The 13352-nt window shown below is 40.5% G+C and overlaps 1 protein-coding gene across 11 annotated transcripts in view; it reads right to left on the bottom strand.

Annotated features, from left to right (window-relative positions):
• The window catches only part of tead3b (TEA domain family member 3 b), a 62726-nt gene that overhangs the window by 6258 nt on the left and 43116 nt on the right, over nucleotides 1-13352 (bottom strand). Inside the window, exons 5-11 of one of the 11 annotated variants that reach the window (XM_086040139.1) lie at nucleotides 12750-12812; nucleotides 12535-12597; nucleotides 3824-3949; nucleotides 3702-3745; nucleotides 3493-3549; nucleotides 1617-1684; nucleotides 1389-1525 (exon numbers count right to left, since the gene is read on the bottom strand). In XM_086040139.1, the coding sequence (XP_085896265.1) occupies nucleotides 1389-1525; nucleotides 1617-1684; nucleotides 3493-3549; nucleotides 3702-3745; nucleotides 3824-3949; nucleotides 12535-12597; nucleotides 12750-12812 (558 nt within the window). Of the gene's footprint in view, nucleotides 1-1388; nucleotides 1526-1616; nucleotides 1685-3492; nucleotides 3550-3701; nucleotides 3746-3823; nucleotides 4017-4038; nucleotides 6133-6958; nucleotides 12503-12534; nucleotides 12598-12749; nucleotides 12813-13352 lie in introns of those variants that run through there. The other 10 variants (XM_086040140.1, XM_086040149.1, XM_086040143.1 and 7 more) reach the window with 10 other exon arrangements.

The following is a 13352-nucleotide window of genomic DNA, read 5'->3' as shown; positions in this document are numbered from 1 at the left end:
TAACTGTATTTAGTGATCTCTCCAACCATTCTAGCAATTACGTATTAAACAAAAATGAATAGCACAAAAATGAATAACTGTGGTCCTTATGCTAGCAACAATCTTCTATCCTGCAAAGTGGACAGAAAAGACGAATTTGGCCTGGAAACAATTTGGGAGCCTGAAGGATCTGAATCGATAAGAATGGCTTTATATTAGCCAACAGGTTAACCAAAAACCAAATTGGGAATTACACATCGCATAATCAGTTCAAAGTCAGCGTGCCCTGATCTGAGCACAGGACCAGCTGGTGAAGATTAGCCCCATAGGCAGGGCCAGCCAGGGAGCAGACCAACCCACATTATGTTTAGTTTTGAAGACAGTATAAATGTGAGGGCAGCATGTTAGACCGCGCCCCTTTTCTGCCCTCGCCCGCTTCGGGTGAGAGCATCCGCGAGGATGGAAAAGCTGCCCAGATCTGATCATTGTATGATTCCTGAACTTCAGACATGGTAAAGAAAACTGACGAGAAGATTCAATCGATTTGTGTGAGTCTTTATTCTAATTATTATTTACATATTGGATGCCTTCTTGAAAGATAAAACAAACACGCAGTGAGTTGTTTTTGTGAATTGATAATTGGGTTTGCGCCCTGGTGACCCTATAGCAACCAACAACTCCAACAAGCCACAAAGAACTGCTAAAAGTGGTTTGTGCTCATCAGTACACTTTACAAATAGTAAATCAAAATATGGGCACAGTAGACATGTTTTTTGTGAATGCTTATTAAAGAGATTTATCGTTAATTTCCGTATAGATATGTGACTGTGACTGGTTATGTATATATTTTTTTAACCACTTTTCATTTTAGTTTAATAGTTTCCTGATTTTAGTTTAATAGTGCAGTCCTGATTTCTGCAACATATACCCGTGCTACACAAGCGGCAGCTTATTAAAACAGTATAATTCACAGTTTTATTAAAAAGACAAAGAAATAAATTCATCCATCCATCCATCTTCCAAACCGCTTATTCCCACAAGGGTCACGGGCATGCTGGAGCCTATCCAAGATGTCTTTCGGCGGTCGGCAAGGTACCCCCTGAACTGGTCACCAGCCAATCAAAGGGCACACACAGACAACCAGAGCCGGGCATTTTACTACAAACTGAGCACCCGTTATTCATCATCCGTCTGCAGCGTGGGTAGCCTTCCGTCGTCCGCCTTTTTTCAGACGGTAAAAAAAATAGTATATACTATAGGTCGGTCTGCCTCTAATATTAAACGGGTGTCCTAGAGCAATTCCGAATAAACTTTCACTAGACAAACTTGAGTAAGTGATCAAATCATTATTTCCATTACTATATCTCTTTAATCTCAATAATATATAATGACACCAAAACTGAACTCACAGTGTCCGGATCCCTTTGGACTTCCATGAAGGCCGAGTACTCCAACATGCGCAGCTTTGACGAGGCGATAGTCCGGTCCTGCCACACTGGCACCGCTGTAGCTGTGGGCGGGGGAGGCGGCGCCAGCGGCTCGTAACCTGTGCATCAAACATATAAACATTTAAGATCATCACATATCCCAGAGTTAGTCATACTGTGTTTATACAATATACACAAAGTCCTACTTACTTGGTATGGACTGCGGTGGTACAGGACCTGATAGGCTTGGGTAGGGGGGCTGTGCAAAAGGTTTGATACTAGAAGAAGACAAATGCTTCAATGAGACAAAATTGATAAGAAAGAACACATTTGTCTGACATGAATGCTTTAAAGGAGACATATTATTAAGTGTACTTTTAATTAGCTTGTGTCCAAAAAGTTGCTTCTCTGGATTTCCCGACTGCACAATGAGTGTGAAATTAAACTACTACTAGTAAATCTTCCGTAAGCCATCGATTTCAGAAAAACGTCTCCGCCCACAACCTGACAGGGAGACCAATCTGCCATTTTCAAGCACCGGTTGGACTACACAGAACCAGAAGTCAAAAAGTTAAGCAGAGCTGCAGTGTTGGAAGTACAAATTAGTTTATTTCCGAGAAGTGACACAATGAACAAAGCAAACCTATTTTTGTCTGTGGAACCTTTCCTTTGCTAATTGCTGAAAAACTCATCTAGTCAGGTATTTTTTTTCTTTCTGTAATGTCCAATTATGCCACAAAATGGCGCCAAAGCCCTTACTAATGGAAAGTAGTAAGGGTTAAGGTAGTATTGTTCAAGTTATAAACTGTATCTCAACTGAGAGACAAAGATCTTTGTATGTCTGTTCACTTTAACCTGGGTTGTTAGTGGAAGTTACAGAGTCTTCACCATATGTGCATGTATATGTGAACTGGAAAAGTATTTTTCCATCATAGGTTATGGGTACGTATAGGTATAATTACAGTTCAAACAATTACTATAGGAAATCATAAACCTTTTTAGTGTGGTTGTTAACTGCATGAGGTTTTTAACGAGTAGCCGCAGGCCTCAGTCTCTACTGTAATTAAAAAGAGGAATTCAGTAGCGTAGTGATGAATTGCTGCTTTCACGAGGGAATATACAAATGATGCCTTTACTTTTATTTACGTACGATCTCTTTTTTTCATTCACATTTTGGCTTGCTCCACCCATAGTTGTCATGGTAACAAAAGACGTACGCCCTGTCACACCCCGCAATAGAGGTTGGTGGAGCGAGCTTTAAGAGGGAAGTCAACCCAAACGTTTTCTTTACAATATTTTCTGTGCAGGCCCATTAGTCTATACACGGCATTCTGATTACTATTGTGTTTGTGGAATGAATTAAGCAACAAAATCCACTTGTTTTTACCCATCTCAATGGGCGTCCATTTTGCCACTTGCTGTCCACTGAAAATGACATCACAGTTGCTCAGGGCTCTGGCAACGAGCCATTACGGCTCTTCTGTTTTCTGGTTTTGGTCATGTGACGTTCACCTTAGGCACTGTGATGTCATTTGCAGTTGACCTCAAGTGTCAAAATGGTCGCCCCCTGAGATGGATTAAAATTTTTGCTGCTTAATTCACATTCCACACATTCACGTGTTTAGACTAGTTGGGCCAGATACAGTATTATTTAAAGACATTTTTTGACTTGAATTCCACTTTAAATTATAGCGTGAAAAGTGTGCTATCATTTTTTATTCTTAGTCGTATTTTTTGGTAGTATTTTTAAGACGGCATGCCATAAACATGTTATCAAGACAAATGGGGAGTGTTTTGAATTCTGGGAAAAAAACAAAAACATAATATGTCTCCTTTAAATGTTGATTGCCAGTTGGTGTCCAAGTAAGCACATGTTGCTGCACCAGCAAAGCGTAAGTCCACCCGCTTCATTGCTTTCCAACCTTTAATTAGACAAACACAAGAGCATCGGGCCGTGTTTTATTGTATTTTTTGGGGTGATTTTCAAGTCAATTCGGTGCAGGAAACATACAAGAAAAACAGTGTGGAAGTTAGTAGCGGTGCTTTGGTGCTCACGGCGGGAGCTCAGCTATCAAGGCGAACTTACGCATGGCTGGTGCGACCAAGCCCAGGAGTCCTTCCCGGGTTGAGATCTAGAACCAGCCTGATGTGCAAAAACGTCACGTGTTAAATATGCTTTGTAATGCCGCTAATTTATGCATCAGCGACAATGTTGTCTACCGTCAAACACCTGGGCGTCCAAACCTCCCCACCCCCCAGCTCATTGCCCTCGAGTTTGAGGGGGGCTCTACTTACTCCTGAGAAGGTCCAGGCTGTCCCGGAATCGCAGCGGGCCAGAACTGGAGAATGATAGAGGGTTTAAGGCTTCAAAAATAACATGTGAAACAAAGCAGGACTATTGGAGGGAGGGGTCTCACTCTGCTTGGCTGGTAGGGGGCGGGGGGCATTGGTGGAAGATGATTCTTGATCATGCTCGGCGAGACGATCTGCGCTGATGACAGCGCCGCCATGTTCTGCAGGGCTTTGTCTTTGGATGCCTGATCCTGTGTGACGGCACAAGGGAAGCAGGCCAGTCAAGCACAAGGGGGCGCCACAATGTGCACAGGACTCCTAAAGATGGGTACACACATACCAATAATAGGGCCAAATTTGAGTAGTTCCTCATGCAATCAAAGTCAGCAAAGGCCCAATTGACTCACAAGAATTATCCTGAGTGATTATCCTGTGGTGTAAGGTGCATTACGGGTGATTTGTCAGATGAAGGCTGAAAATCGTAAATATTAAACCTGGTCAATATTCTCGATGCGTTGGGCCCAGCCATACACTCTGTGATTGTAATGTGAAATGGAGTGATTGCCAATTAAGTTCACATTTGAGCATTGTCCCTTCCTTTCCATTATAGTCAGCAAAGGCCCAACTATCAGATGTTCCTAAAAGTTTATCCGAACCGATTATCCTGTGGTGTGGGGTTGTTAAGAGGGAGTTTTCCTTCCCAATCTGAAGATATCGCTATGTATATGATGAGCTGTGTTGACACAACAACATTCAGCGTCAAAGATACTACAGTCTAGAATGTAAGGATGGAGACCCCAAGTGGACAAAATAATATATGCACTTAAAAGGCATACATTCTGGTAGAAACAGAAAGCATTAAATATATGTTGTTGTTATCCTTTCGGCTTTTCCCCCAAGGGGTCGCAACAGCGAATCAAGTGCAATCCGCATCATTGATTTGGCAAAGCATTTTACACCGGATGCCCTTCCTGACGCAACCCTATTAGCAGGGGACACACACCATCACTGGGCGGGAATTGATCCCACGCTGCCCACACACAACTCAGGCGCGTGTACCACTACACTATCAGTGACTCGAAAGCATTAAATATATATAAATAATGAAACAAATATTTGTTCGCTACTGTGGATTTTTTCTGTTGCTGGGGTGGTAGGGAACATAACCCCTGCAATAAAAAAGGGATTGCTGTGCTGACAAGTGATCCTGTAGTGTGGGGTGTGCTGTTTTAGATGTTGATTGTATATTTATAATCACAAATCCTTTTTTGTGTGGCCAACTCTGAGATGGGCTGAGCAAATGACTCTTTGATTGTGACATGAAACCTAATGATATCCAAAGTCAGCAAAGGTCTGATTGCTAGATGTCTCAACAAGATTATCCTGAGTGATAATCCTGTGATATGGCGTGTGTTAACAATGATTTTTCCTTCCTGATTTGGAGATATTAATTTGTGTGTGGTGTTCTGTGTTGGCCATCTTAGGTATGTTGGTCCTCAACATTTTAAGAATTGGTAAAGATTGTTAAAAACTGGTTTGTGTGTACCCCGCTTGACTTTCTAAATGCAGTTTTATATATAGGCATTAGTGCTGAGAAAAAAAACTCAAGGTAATGCCAAAAAGGGCTTCCACTGGTCATTTAGGCTTTGAAAGCAAAGTAAAGCGGAGTGTTATTGCGGTCACCATGGAAACAAAAGGATGAAGAGAGCAGCTACTGTATGCACTGATGAATGTGTGTAGAACAGCATACAAAACAACAGTTGAATCACAATGTAGTTACTAGTCATATTATTTTAAAGTCCAAAAGTTGGGAATGACAAACATATGGCCTAAAAATGGAACCGTTTATTTAGATGTTTAACACAATTTCTTTTTTTGCGTTTTGGTCCACAAAAGCGCCAAGCTTTTGTCTCAAGAGACGAGAGCCCAAAAACAACAAAGCAGCACCTCAATAAAGCAAGCGAGGATGCACAGCAGTGTTCAAAGGTGAGGCTGTTTCCTTTGCACTGCGCCTCATTTTGGGATAGCGAAGTAGGTGGGGGGGCAGGGGCAAGGGCAGGGGGATGCCATGCCAGCAGAGGGCCATAAGGAGGCGCATTGATGCCGATGATGCGAGTAGGGGAAGCATAGCATACGGCACGAGTGAGATTCACTTACCAAATTCATTGCCTAAAGCAAAACAAAAAGAGAAAAGAACCGTTAGTTTGATCCATTTAAGCCGTCGTGGGAGTTTTGGGCCATATGGAAATGGACAGTGTAGTCTAATACATTAGCGTTCCATGGGACATAAGCTACCTTCAGCATTTGGGCCAAAAATTACAAATCCCAATTCTTATGACGTTGGGAGCTTGTGTAAAATGATTTAAATAAAAACAGAATACATTGATTTGTAAATACTTCTCAACCTATACTCAACTGAATACACTACAAACACAGGTAATTCTCAAATATATATATATATATGTATGTATATATATATATATATATATATATATATATATATATATATATATATATATATATATATATATATATATATATATATATTAGGGGTGTAACGGTTCACAAGTCACGGTTGGGTACGTACCTCGGTATGGGGGTCACGGTTCGGTACGGGTTCGCTACAGCAATAAGTCTCAGATGGATAAGACTAGTTTTTTTTTTTTTTAGTTTTAACAGAGAGCAAGTTACAATTCAATTTACTATAAAGCAAAAACCTGCCCTGTTATAAAAGCACAATTTAATAAAAACTTGCGCATTAGGGTTGTTCATAAATAAATAATAATAATAACAATAATAATAATAATAATAAAAATAAAAATAAAAAGATACACAGGAAAACACCCTTTCTTGTATGGGTAGAATGAGGTTGCAGATAAAGTCAGGTCGCACTTGCCAAGTAGTAACTTTTAACTTCATTTTAAGAGTTACGGCGCAGCAGAGGACAGCTCCAACACGGCTCTTGTGCAATTGTATATGCTAATTTGCGAATATGCGCCCGGGATGGAACATTGTAACGGGGCTCCAGCACGTTTAATAAACGTTTGAAGCCCGGCTCCTCGACTAAAGCATATCGGGGCATAGATGTTGCTATGTATATACCGATTGCTTCACTAATTACGAATATCGTTGGCTCTGTCTGCTTTCACTTCTCCAGGCTGCTTAAAATTAGCGGGGATAAATTGTTGGTCTTGAGCGGGTTTCTTTTTTCTACCCCCGGTAACTGTATTGGGGTGATGTTAGCATGTTTAAAGTGTTACCTGCAACATACCGCACGGAGGACGAACAACGCCGACACAGTTCTTGTTCGCTCCACCGCTAGCAGCCTCGCACTCCATCGCCGCCGTATAGAAGCCGAAATGTTCCCGGCTGATTATACTATATATACAATACACTATACAAAAGGCTGATTTGTATAGTGCAGACGGCTCCTCTAACTCCATGCTTTCTCCTGCACTCGCCATTTTTCTTCAACATTTGCTTTGATCTATTTCTTCTCCAAACAACAAATAAGGCGGTCGCATGGTCTCAGGTGTGTACCGAGACGGTACGGGACGAATACAAAGACCGTTACACCCTCAATTAACTTCGGTTTGGTATATTTTCGGTGCAAAAAAAAAACGATTTTATTTTTTATAATATGTTTATTTTGAAAAGATGACAAGTAAACTGTCTCTTTTTTAGAAAAAATAAATAAAAGCGAACCATTCGGGTGATACTCTAAGAAATTACACCAGAATAAAAAATACACTAACAATAAAGATCTCTTAATTTTGTAAATCTATTAAGACACTGAAATCTTTAAACACTCAGCAGCAACAGCCTATGACACATCTAAATATTCAAGTTAAAGCCAAGTTGTCATTACAGTACATATATAGTTTTTGTGATGAAAAAAAAGTTACAATTATTACTAACTATATTAAAACTATTTTTACAATGAAAAAAATGCAGTAACTTTAAAAAGTCTTTATGAAATTGTATACACTTTTTAGGCATGGAAATCTTTGAATGGTCAACAGAATATTGTAACGAATTGGGTTATCAGTGTTGTGGTCGGATTTGTGTTTTACTGAGTTGTGATGTTTCCGAGGTTCATGAATGCATCGTATACGGGAAGCGAGTGGAGCAGCGGAGAAAGAAGAGCGCGAGCAGTTGTACTTGGTTTAATAAAAAGGTGATAATTAAACTACGTCTGACGGCGTGTTCCTGGAAGACGCTACAATATGATAAATCTCGCTATTTAAGTTTGACGTTTTTGCTCCCTCGTCTAAGAAACATTCACAGTCGGATGATGCTGTACATGTTAGACGTGCTACCTGCCGCCCATCTCATGTAGAAATGTCGTACTTAACCACGTACCTTTCCCCATCGGCGATTTTAACAGGACAGCCAGAATGTTCCCAAACAGTGTACGGGAGGACCTTCGAGCTCTGGCTCTTTTCTGGCTCTCTCTTTTGTGCCGCCACTCTTGTCTCAAGCATGCAACAGTCAATAGCGCCCTTGGGTAAGCTCGCGCTAACAAGCGGACTGAACCGAACACAAGTGGACCGAACCGAACATGCCATACCGAAAATTACACCTACGTGTACCGTTGCACCCCTAATATATATATATATATATATATATATATATATATATAAGTTTTCTTTCTGTTGGATGCGCAAAGTTAACAATGGACATTTGTACTGTTGTGGGCATGAACATGAACGCAGCTGACTTGCTTCCTAGCCAATGGAAGTATTTCCTCTCATTCACTTTAAATTCAGCATAGGAGAGGCGCATGGTCTACATGATTGAAGCAGAAACTGACTTGCTGGAGTTCATGCATGGAGAGATCGATGTGCGCAAAGTACGGATGTAAGGAACTGCAAGATTTCCACTTGCGGATGATGTATGGCTGGCCAGGGTGACCACATATCACATCGCTATGAAAGGGGCACTTGGGCTACGTTCACACTGCAGGATGTGATGCCTAATTTGGATTTTTTGTTAAATCCGATTTGTTTATGAAAACGAACAAAAAAAACAAATGTGACTTCTTATGTGAACGGAACGCGTCTGTGATGTTACACGCATGTACACAAAGCACAAAGTCGAGTGACATGCACAAAAAAGACATGAAGTGGCAGTGTTTACGGAAGTAAATATTATCCCACGTGTAGGGACTCATTTCATAATCGTATATCGACAGAGTAGCGAGGTGGGAGTCGAAATATTTGGGGAATATGAGGCGACCCGCCTCGATCTCCTCATTTAATTGAGACGTCTAATAAATATGGCATCCCATCATTGCCACATGTAACAAATTAACGATCTGCATGGATGAACTACTACTATCGCCACAAACGTCCATTCACATTATGCTTCATATTTCAGGCGAGATTGAATTAAAGTCAAATATAAAGTCAACACAGTTACTCTACCACATATGAAAGAGGTACAGGTTGGATTTGAAAAAAATCTGAATTGTAGTGTACACACTGCATGTTAAAAATCGGATTCGTGTCGCATATGGACAAAAAAAAAATAAATCGGAATGCTGTATGAACGTAGCCTCGGGGACCGCCTTCCATTTGTCCATGTCCGTGTGTGTTTTTCTAAGCGAATGTTATCCGTCTCAATCCTCTCATTGCCAATTAAGATGCATTTTCTGTTGGCATATCGTCGCAGCCCTGTGAAAAACACGAATGTCTAATTTTCATTATTTTATTTTTACATTAATGCGATGTCGGTAACGTGGAAACACCATTCACGTAAAAATACGTAAAAAGGAAAAAAATGTGTTTTTCACAGGACAGCAACAAAGTTTGTTTATAGTTATACGTTTTACTTGCCAACTCAATTTCTGCATAGTCGACAGAGCATTTTTCGCTTTTGAATTGCATCCATGTCCATCCACAGTAGAATGTTGTTTTTATTCATTGCATTAATAAGGTCTGTTTTATCTGCTGAATGCAGTACAAGCGGAATAGCACTTTTACTTATTCGTCATTCTTAACAGTTGAACCTGTATTATTTTGCACTTCAACTTATTTTTAACAAAGACTAGAACTCAGGGACTTGTCAGTTTTATTTTGCACTTTTGCTAATTTATTACAAATAAATCCTAAATTCAGAGTTAGTTTGAGTTTTACTTAGGACTTCAATTCTCTATTGCAGGGTGACTGTTCTGCCTTTTGTCAGAAATAAACAAAAGTTCTGTCTTTAAAATTATCTGTCCTTGGTTTAATAGAAATTGTATGCATTTTATGTATAAAATGTACTAGTGATATTGGTTTCTTGATATCTGTATTGGTGAGTACTACTTTATGTACTCAGGACTTGTATTGTTCTGAAAAAAAAGTGGTATTGAACATCCTAACAATGTTCAGCCACTAAATTCTCAGGTGCGCTGGGGACGTGTAAAAGAAAACACCCTTGGTCGGCTGGAACGCCTAGCATGGCACAGCGTGGTCTGCCAAATCCAAAACACGCTAGACAGGGCTAGGACTTGCATGAAAATCAAGATGTGCCAGTTTTTACGCCCAAGTGCGCCGTTGACAAAAATAGAGCCTATGTTGTTGCATTGTGTGTTTTTTTTTAACATGCAGCAGGTCACACTGACCTGTGAACATTTTCGATGTACCAAAGAAACAGGATGGCAAAGAAACTTGCCTAATGACTCAACATTATTGTTATTGTTAAAGAGCTTAGAAACAAATTATAAGAATCTGCACTCTGTTGCTTTTAATAAATCAAAATTGTCTACGCATTTCTGTGGCTGCTGTATTAGTTACCAGTAAGAGGTTAATGTCACATATCTACTTCAAGTGCATATGATATAAATGTGAATTTTCATCTGGGGAAAAAAAAACAAACATAAAAGACAACAAGAGGAGAGAGAACAGAAGTTTTTTTTTATGTGAATATTTTAATTACAAACATGAAGAGAGGAATTTGAGGGTCAGAGATGAAAGAAGGTAGACAAGTCTCAGAGGTTGAAGAGCATGCTGCAGAAGCGTGAAAGACAAAAGCTTCTCATGGGCTCCTCATAACAGCGTGTGTTGCATTCGCTTTAGTGGAGTCAGCCTCTATGCTTTAAAGGAGACATATTCAGCATTTTCTTCACAATTTAAAAGAGTTCCCAGATATCCAGGTATGTGAAAAAATACCTCAACAGTCAAGAATGATAACCCACAGGTTGTCCATGGGTGTCTTAAGTCTATTTATGATTTTCCTACGGGCAAGTTGAATGCGCCAAGTCAAGAACAGATTTAGTTACCATGATGACAAGGGCGAAGCTACGTAGTTTGTTGATTATTGTAAGTGTGAGCCCCCATGAAGAAAATAAACTGTGAACTATTCAAACTGTTTTGAAGGGGTTGTTCTCATCTCATGTAAATGATCCCCTGCTCACCCCTCGACTGCGGGGTTTGACAAGGCGTATGTCTTTCATTACCAGAACAACGTGGGGAGGGGCTTGAAACGAGACAAATACTGTATTTACTGTAATTAGGACTTTACAACAGCATTATGTACAAATTTGGATTACATGGCTACCATAGGAACAAAACTGATACTCAGAGTGTCATTACTTATTTACTGTAAACCAAATATTTCAACTTTGTTTCGCCCAAGGCAAAAAGCAGTGTAGACCATCGCCAAATGGTGGCCTGGCATGCACCTTAAAACTTTTTGGTTAATTTTGTGTGGGACCAGGGATCATATTGACTGTGGCTACGTTTACATGGAGAAGATTTCTTTCATTCGATCAAAGATCAGATTAAAATTCTGATCGGATGCACTGTTCTTCATGGACGCTAAAAATATTGACTGGATTAGGACTTGTGTGTTCATGCATCACACTTTCGATCGGCCCAAATTATTTTGACATGTGCAGATTGACCAAATATGCCGAAAATAGTAGTAGAAGAAACTGTAGCGACTTCCTTGTCAACAAAACATCTCTGTGTCCATTTGTACTTTAAACGTTCGCGTTAGTTCACATATTTTTCCCGTTTGCGCTGTTACGTCAAGTTAACACTTCCAAATGGAGATACAGACCAGTTCAGTCTTGCGCCCGCCATGTGTTTCGCTGGCTCTGCTTCTAAACTTCCGGGAATAACAGAAACGCGTATACTGACGTCACAGACGTGCTTTAAAGTCGGTTTGTTCTGAACTTTCGGATTAAGTGTTTTCATGCGCGCAAATTGGATTAGCAATCGACATAAACCAACCCTCTCGTTCGAAATAAAATCTTGATCGAAATGGGCTTGATCGGGTCAGAATATTAAAAATGGGGTGTGTACAGTAAGCATTTTTATTCCGATGAGGCTTTTAGTAAGAATAAATGTGTCCATGTAAACATAGCCAATGTTGTCATTTCTTCATGAAACATTTCTCTACTTCTAGTACCTGGTTGTGTTTCCTAAGTTTCAAAATGTAGTCATTATGTACATCTATAGGAGCTTCTGCAGTAGTTCACATATAGAGGGTGTGCTGAGTTAGTGCTACACTATGGAGTGTTCCGATATCCGCAAAAATTCATCTTATGTCACAACTATAGGAACGGAACTCCACCGTATACTGAGGACAAGTCAATTTTCCATAATACGTCCCCTTTAAAGCTATTCAGTTACACGTAGATATTAAAGGGCGCAGTCTGTCTGATTATAGCATGCAAGAGTATTTTTGTTTAAATTTTCCTCAATAAAGCTGCAATTAGTTCAATACAAATCATGATTTTGTCGGCCAAGCTTGCGTCTTAATTCAGCGCTACGACTCTAATGAGGTGGTTAGTGCAAAGCCAAGCCGTATGGTCCAGCCCCGGTTGAGCCCGCCGTGAAGCGCATACCTTTAGCTTTGACTGGATCTCGCGAGATTTTCTCCGGGCGAGAACCTGCAAGTGGCTAGAAACCTGCACAGAAGAATAGCCAAAGAGGGAGGGAAGGAGGGAAAGGAGAGAGAAGACAAGAAGAAGAAGAAGGGAAGAGAAACGCCGTAACCAAAAGAGGAAAGAGACGCCCAGTCAGTGTCGCCGGAGAGGCGGGGCAGGTCGCCATCACCTACCTTGATACCCGCCTGGTATTCACGAACTTTCTTCCGTGCTAACACCTGTATGTGACTAGACACCTATGGGGGTGTGAGAAAGTTTTTGAGCACAAAAAACACAACATGCATTAGGATGCACGCACACACACACATACACACGGAAGCGCAACCCTCAACGCTTGTACAGTGGAACCTCTAAAGTCGGACAATTCAAAGGTATTGCGAGGCAAAATTTCAGCAAATCTCGTAAGACTTCAGCCCAGTAAGCGTCAAAGGCTGGATCTACCACATGGTTCAAGTAATACAATTCCAAATGTATGCTCCCAAGTGGAATAATTGCGTTATGCGTCTTGGCAGTGCATACAGAAAAATACACATTGAATTGAATATCTTGTGATCAGAATCAGGTCTGTTCCAGATGTACCTCATCAACACCAGCAAAATACATACGGTGATGTACACACCCGTGTCTGCCCAAACAACACAAATACGTATATGAAAACCGTGGCCCAAAATTGAAGGTACAGCACTGTCGGTACCATGGGTTGCCTGTGCCAACCCACACCAATTATTGAACATACTTAGGCATTCAATCACAACTGGGCACTTGAACTTGCAGTG

The sequence above is a fragment of the Filicampus tigris genome, chromosome 9 (genome assembly GCF_054856515.1).
Source record: "Filicampus tigris isolate MCC_2025a chromosome 9, RoL_Ftig_1.0, whole genome shotgun sequence".
Taxonomy (NCBI): Eukaryota; Metazoa; Chordata; class Actinopteri; order Syngnathiformes; family Syngnathidae; genus Filicampus; species Filicampus tigris.
Note: the sequence above shows the minus strand (reverse complement) of the source record. Positions and strands in the feature narration are given on the sequence as shown.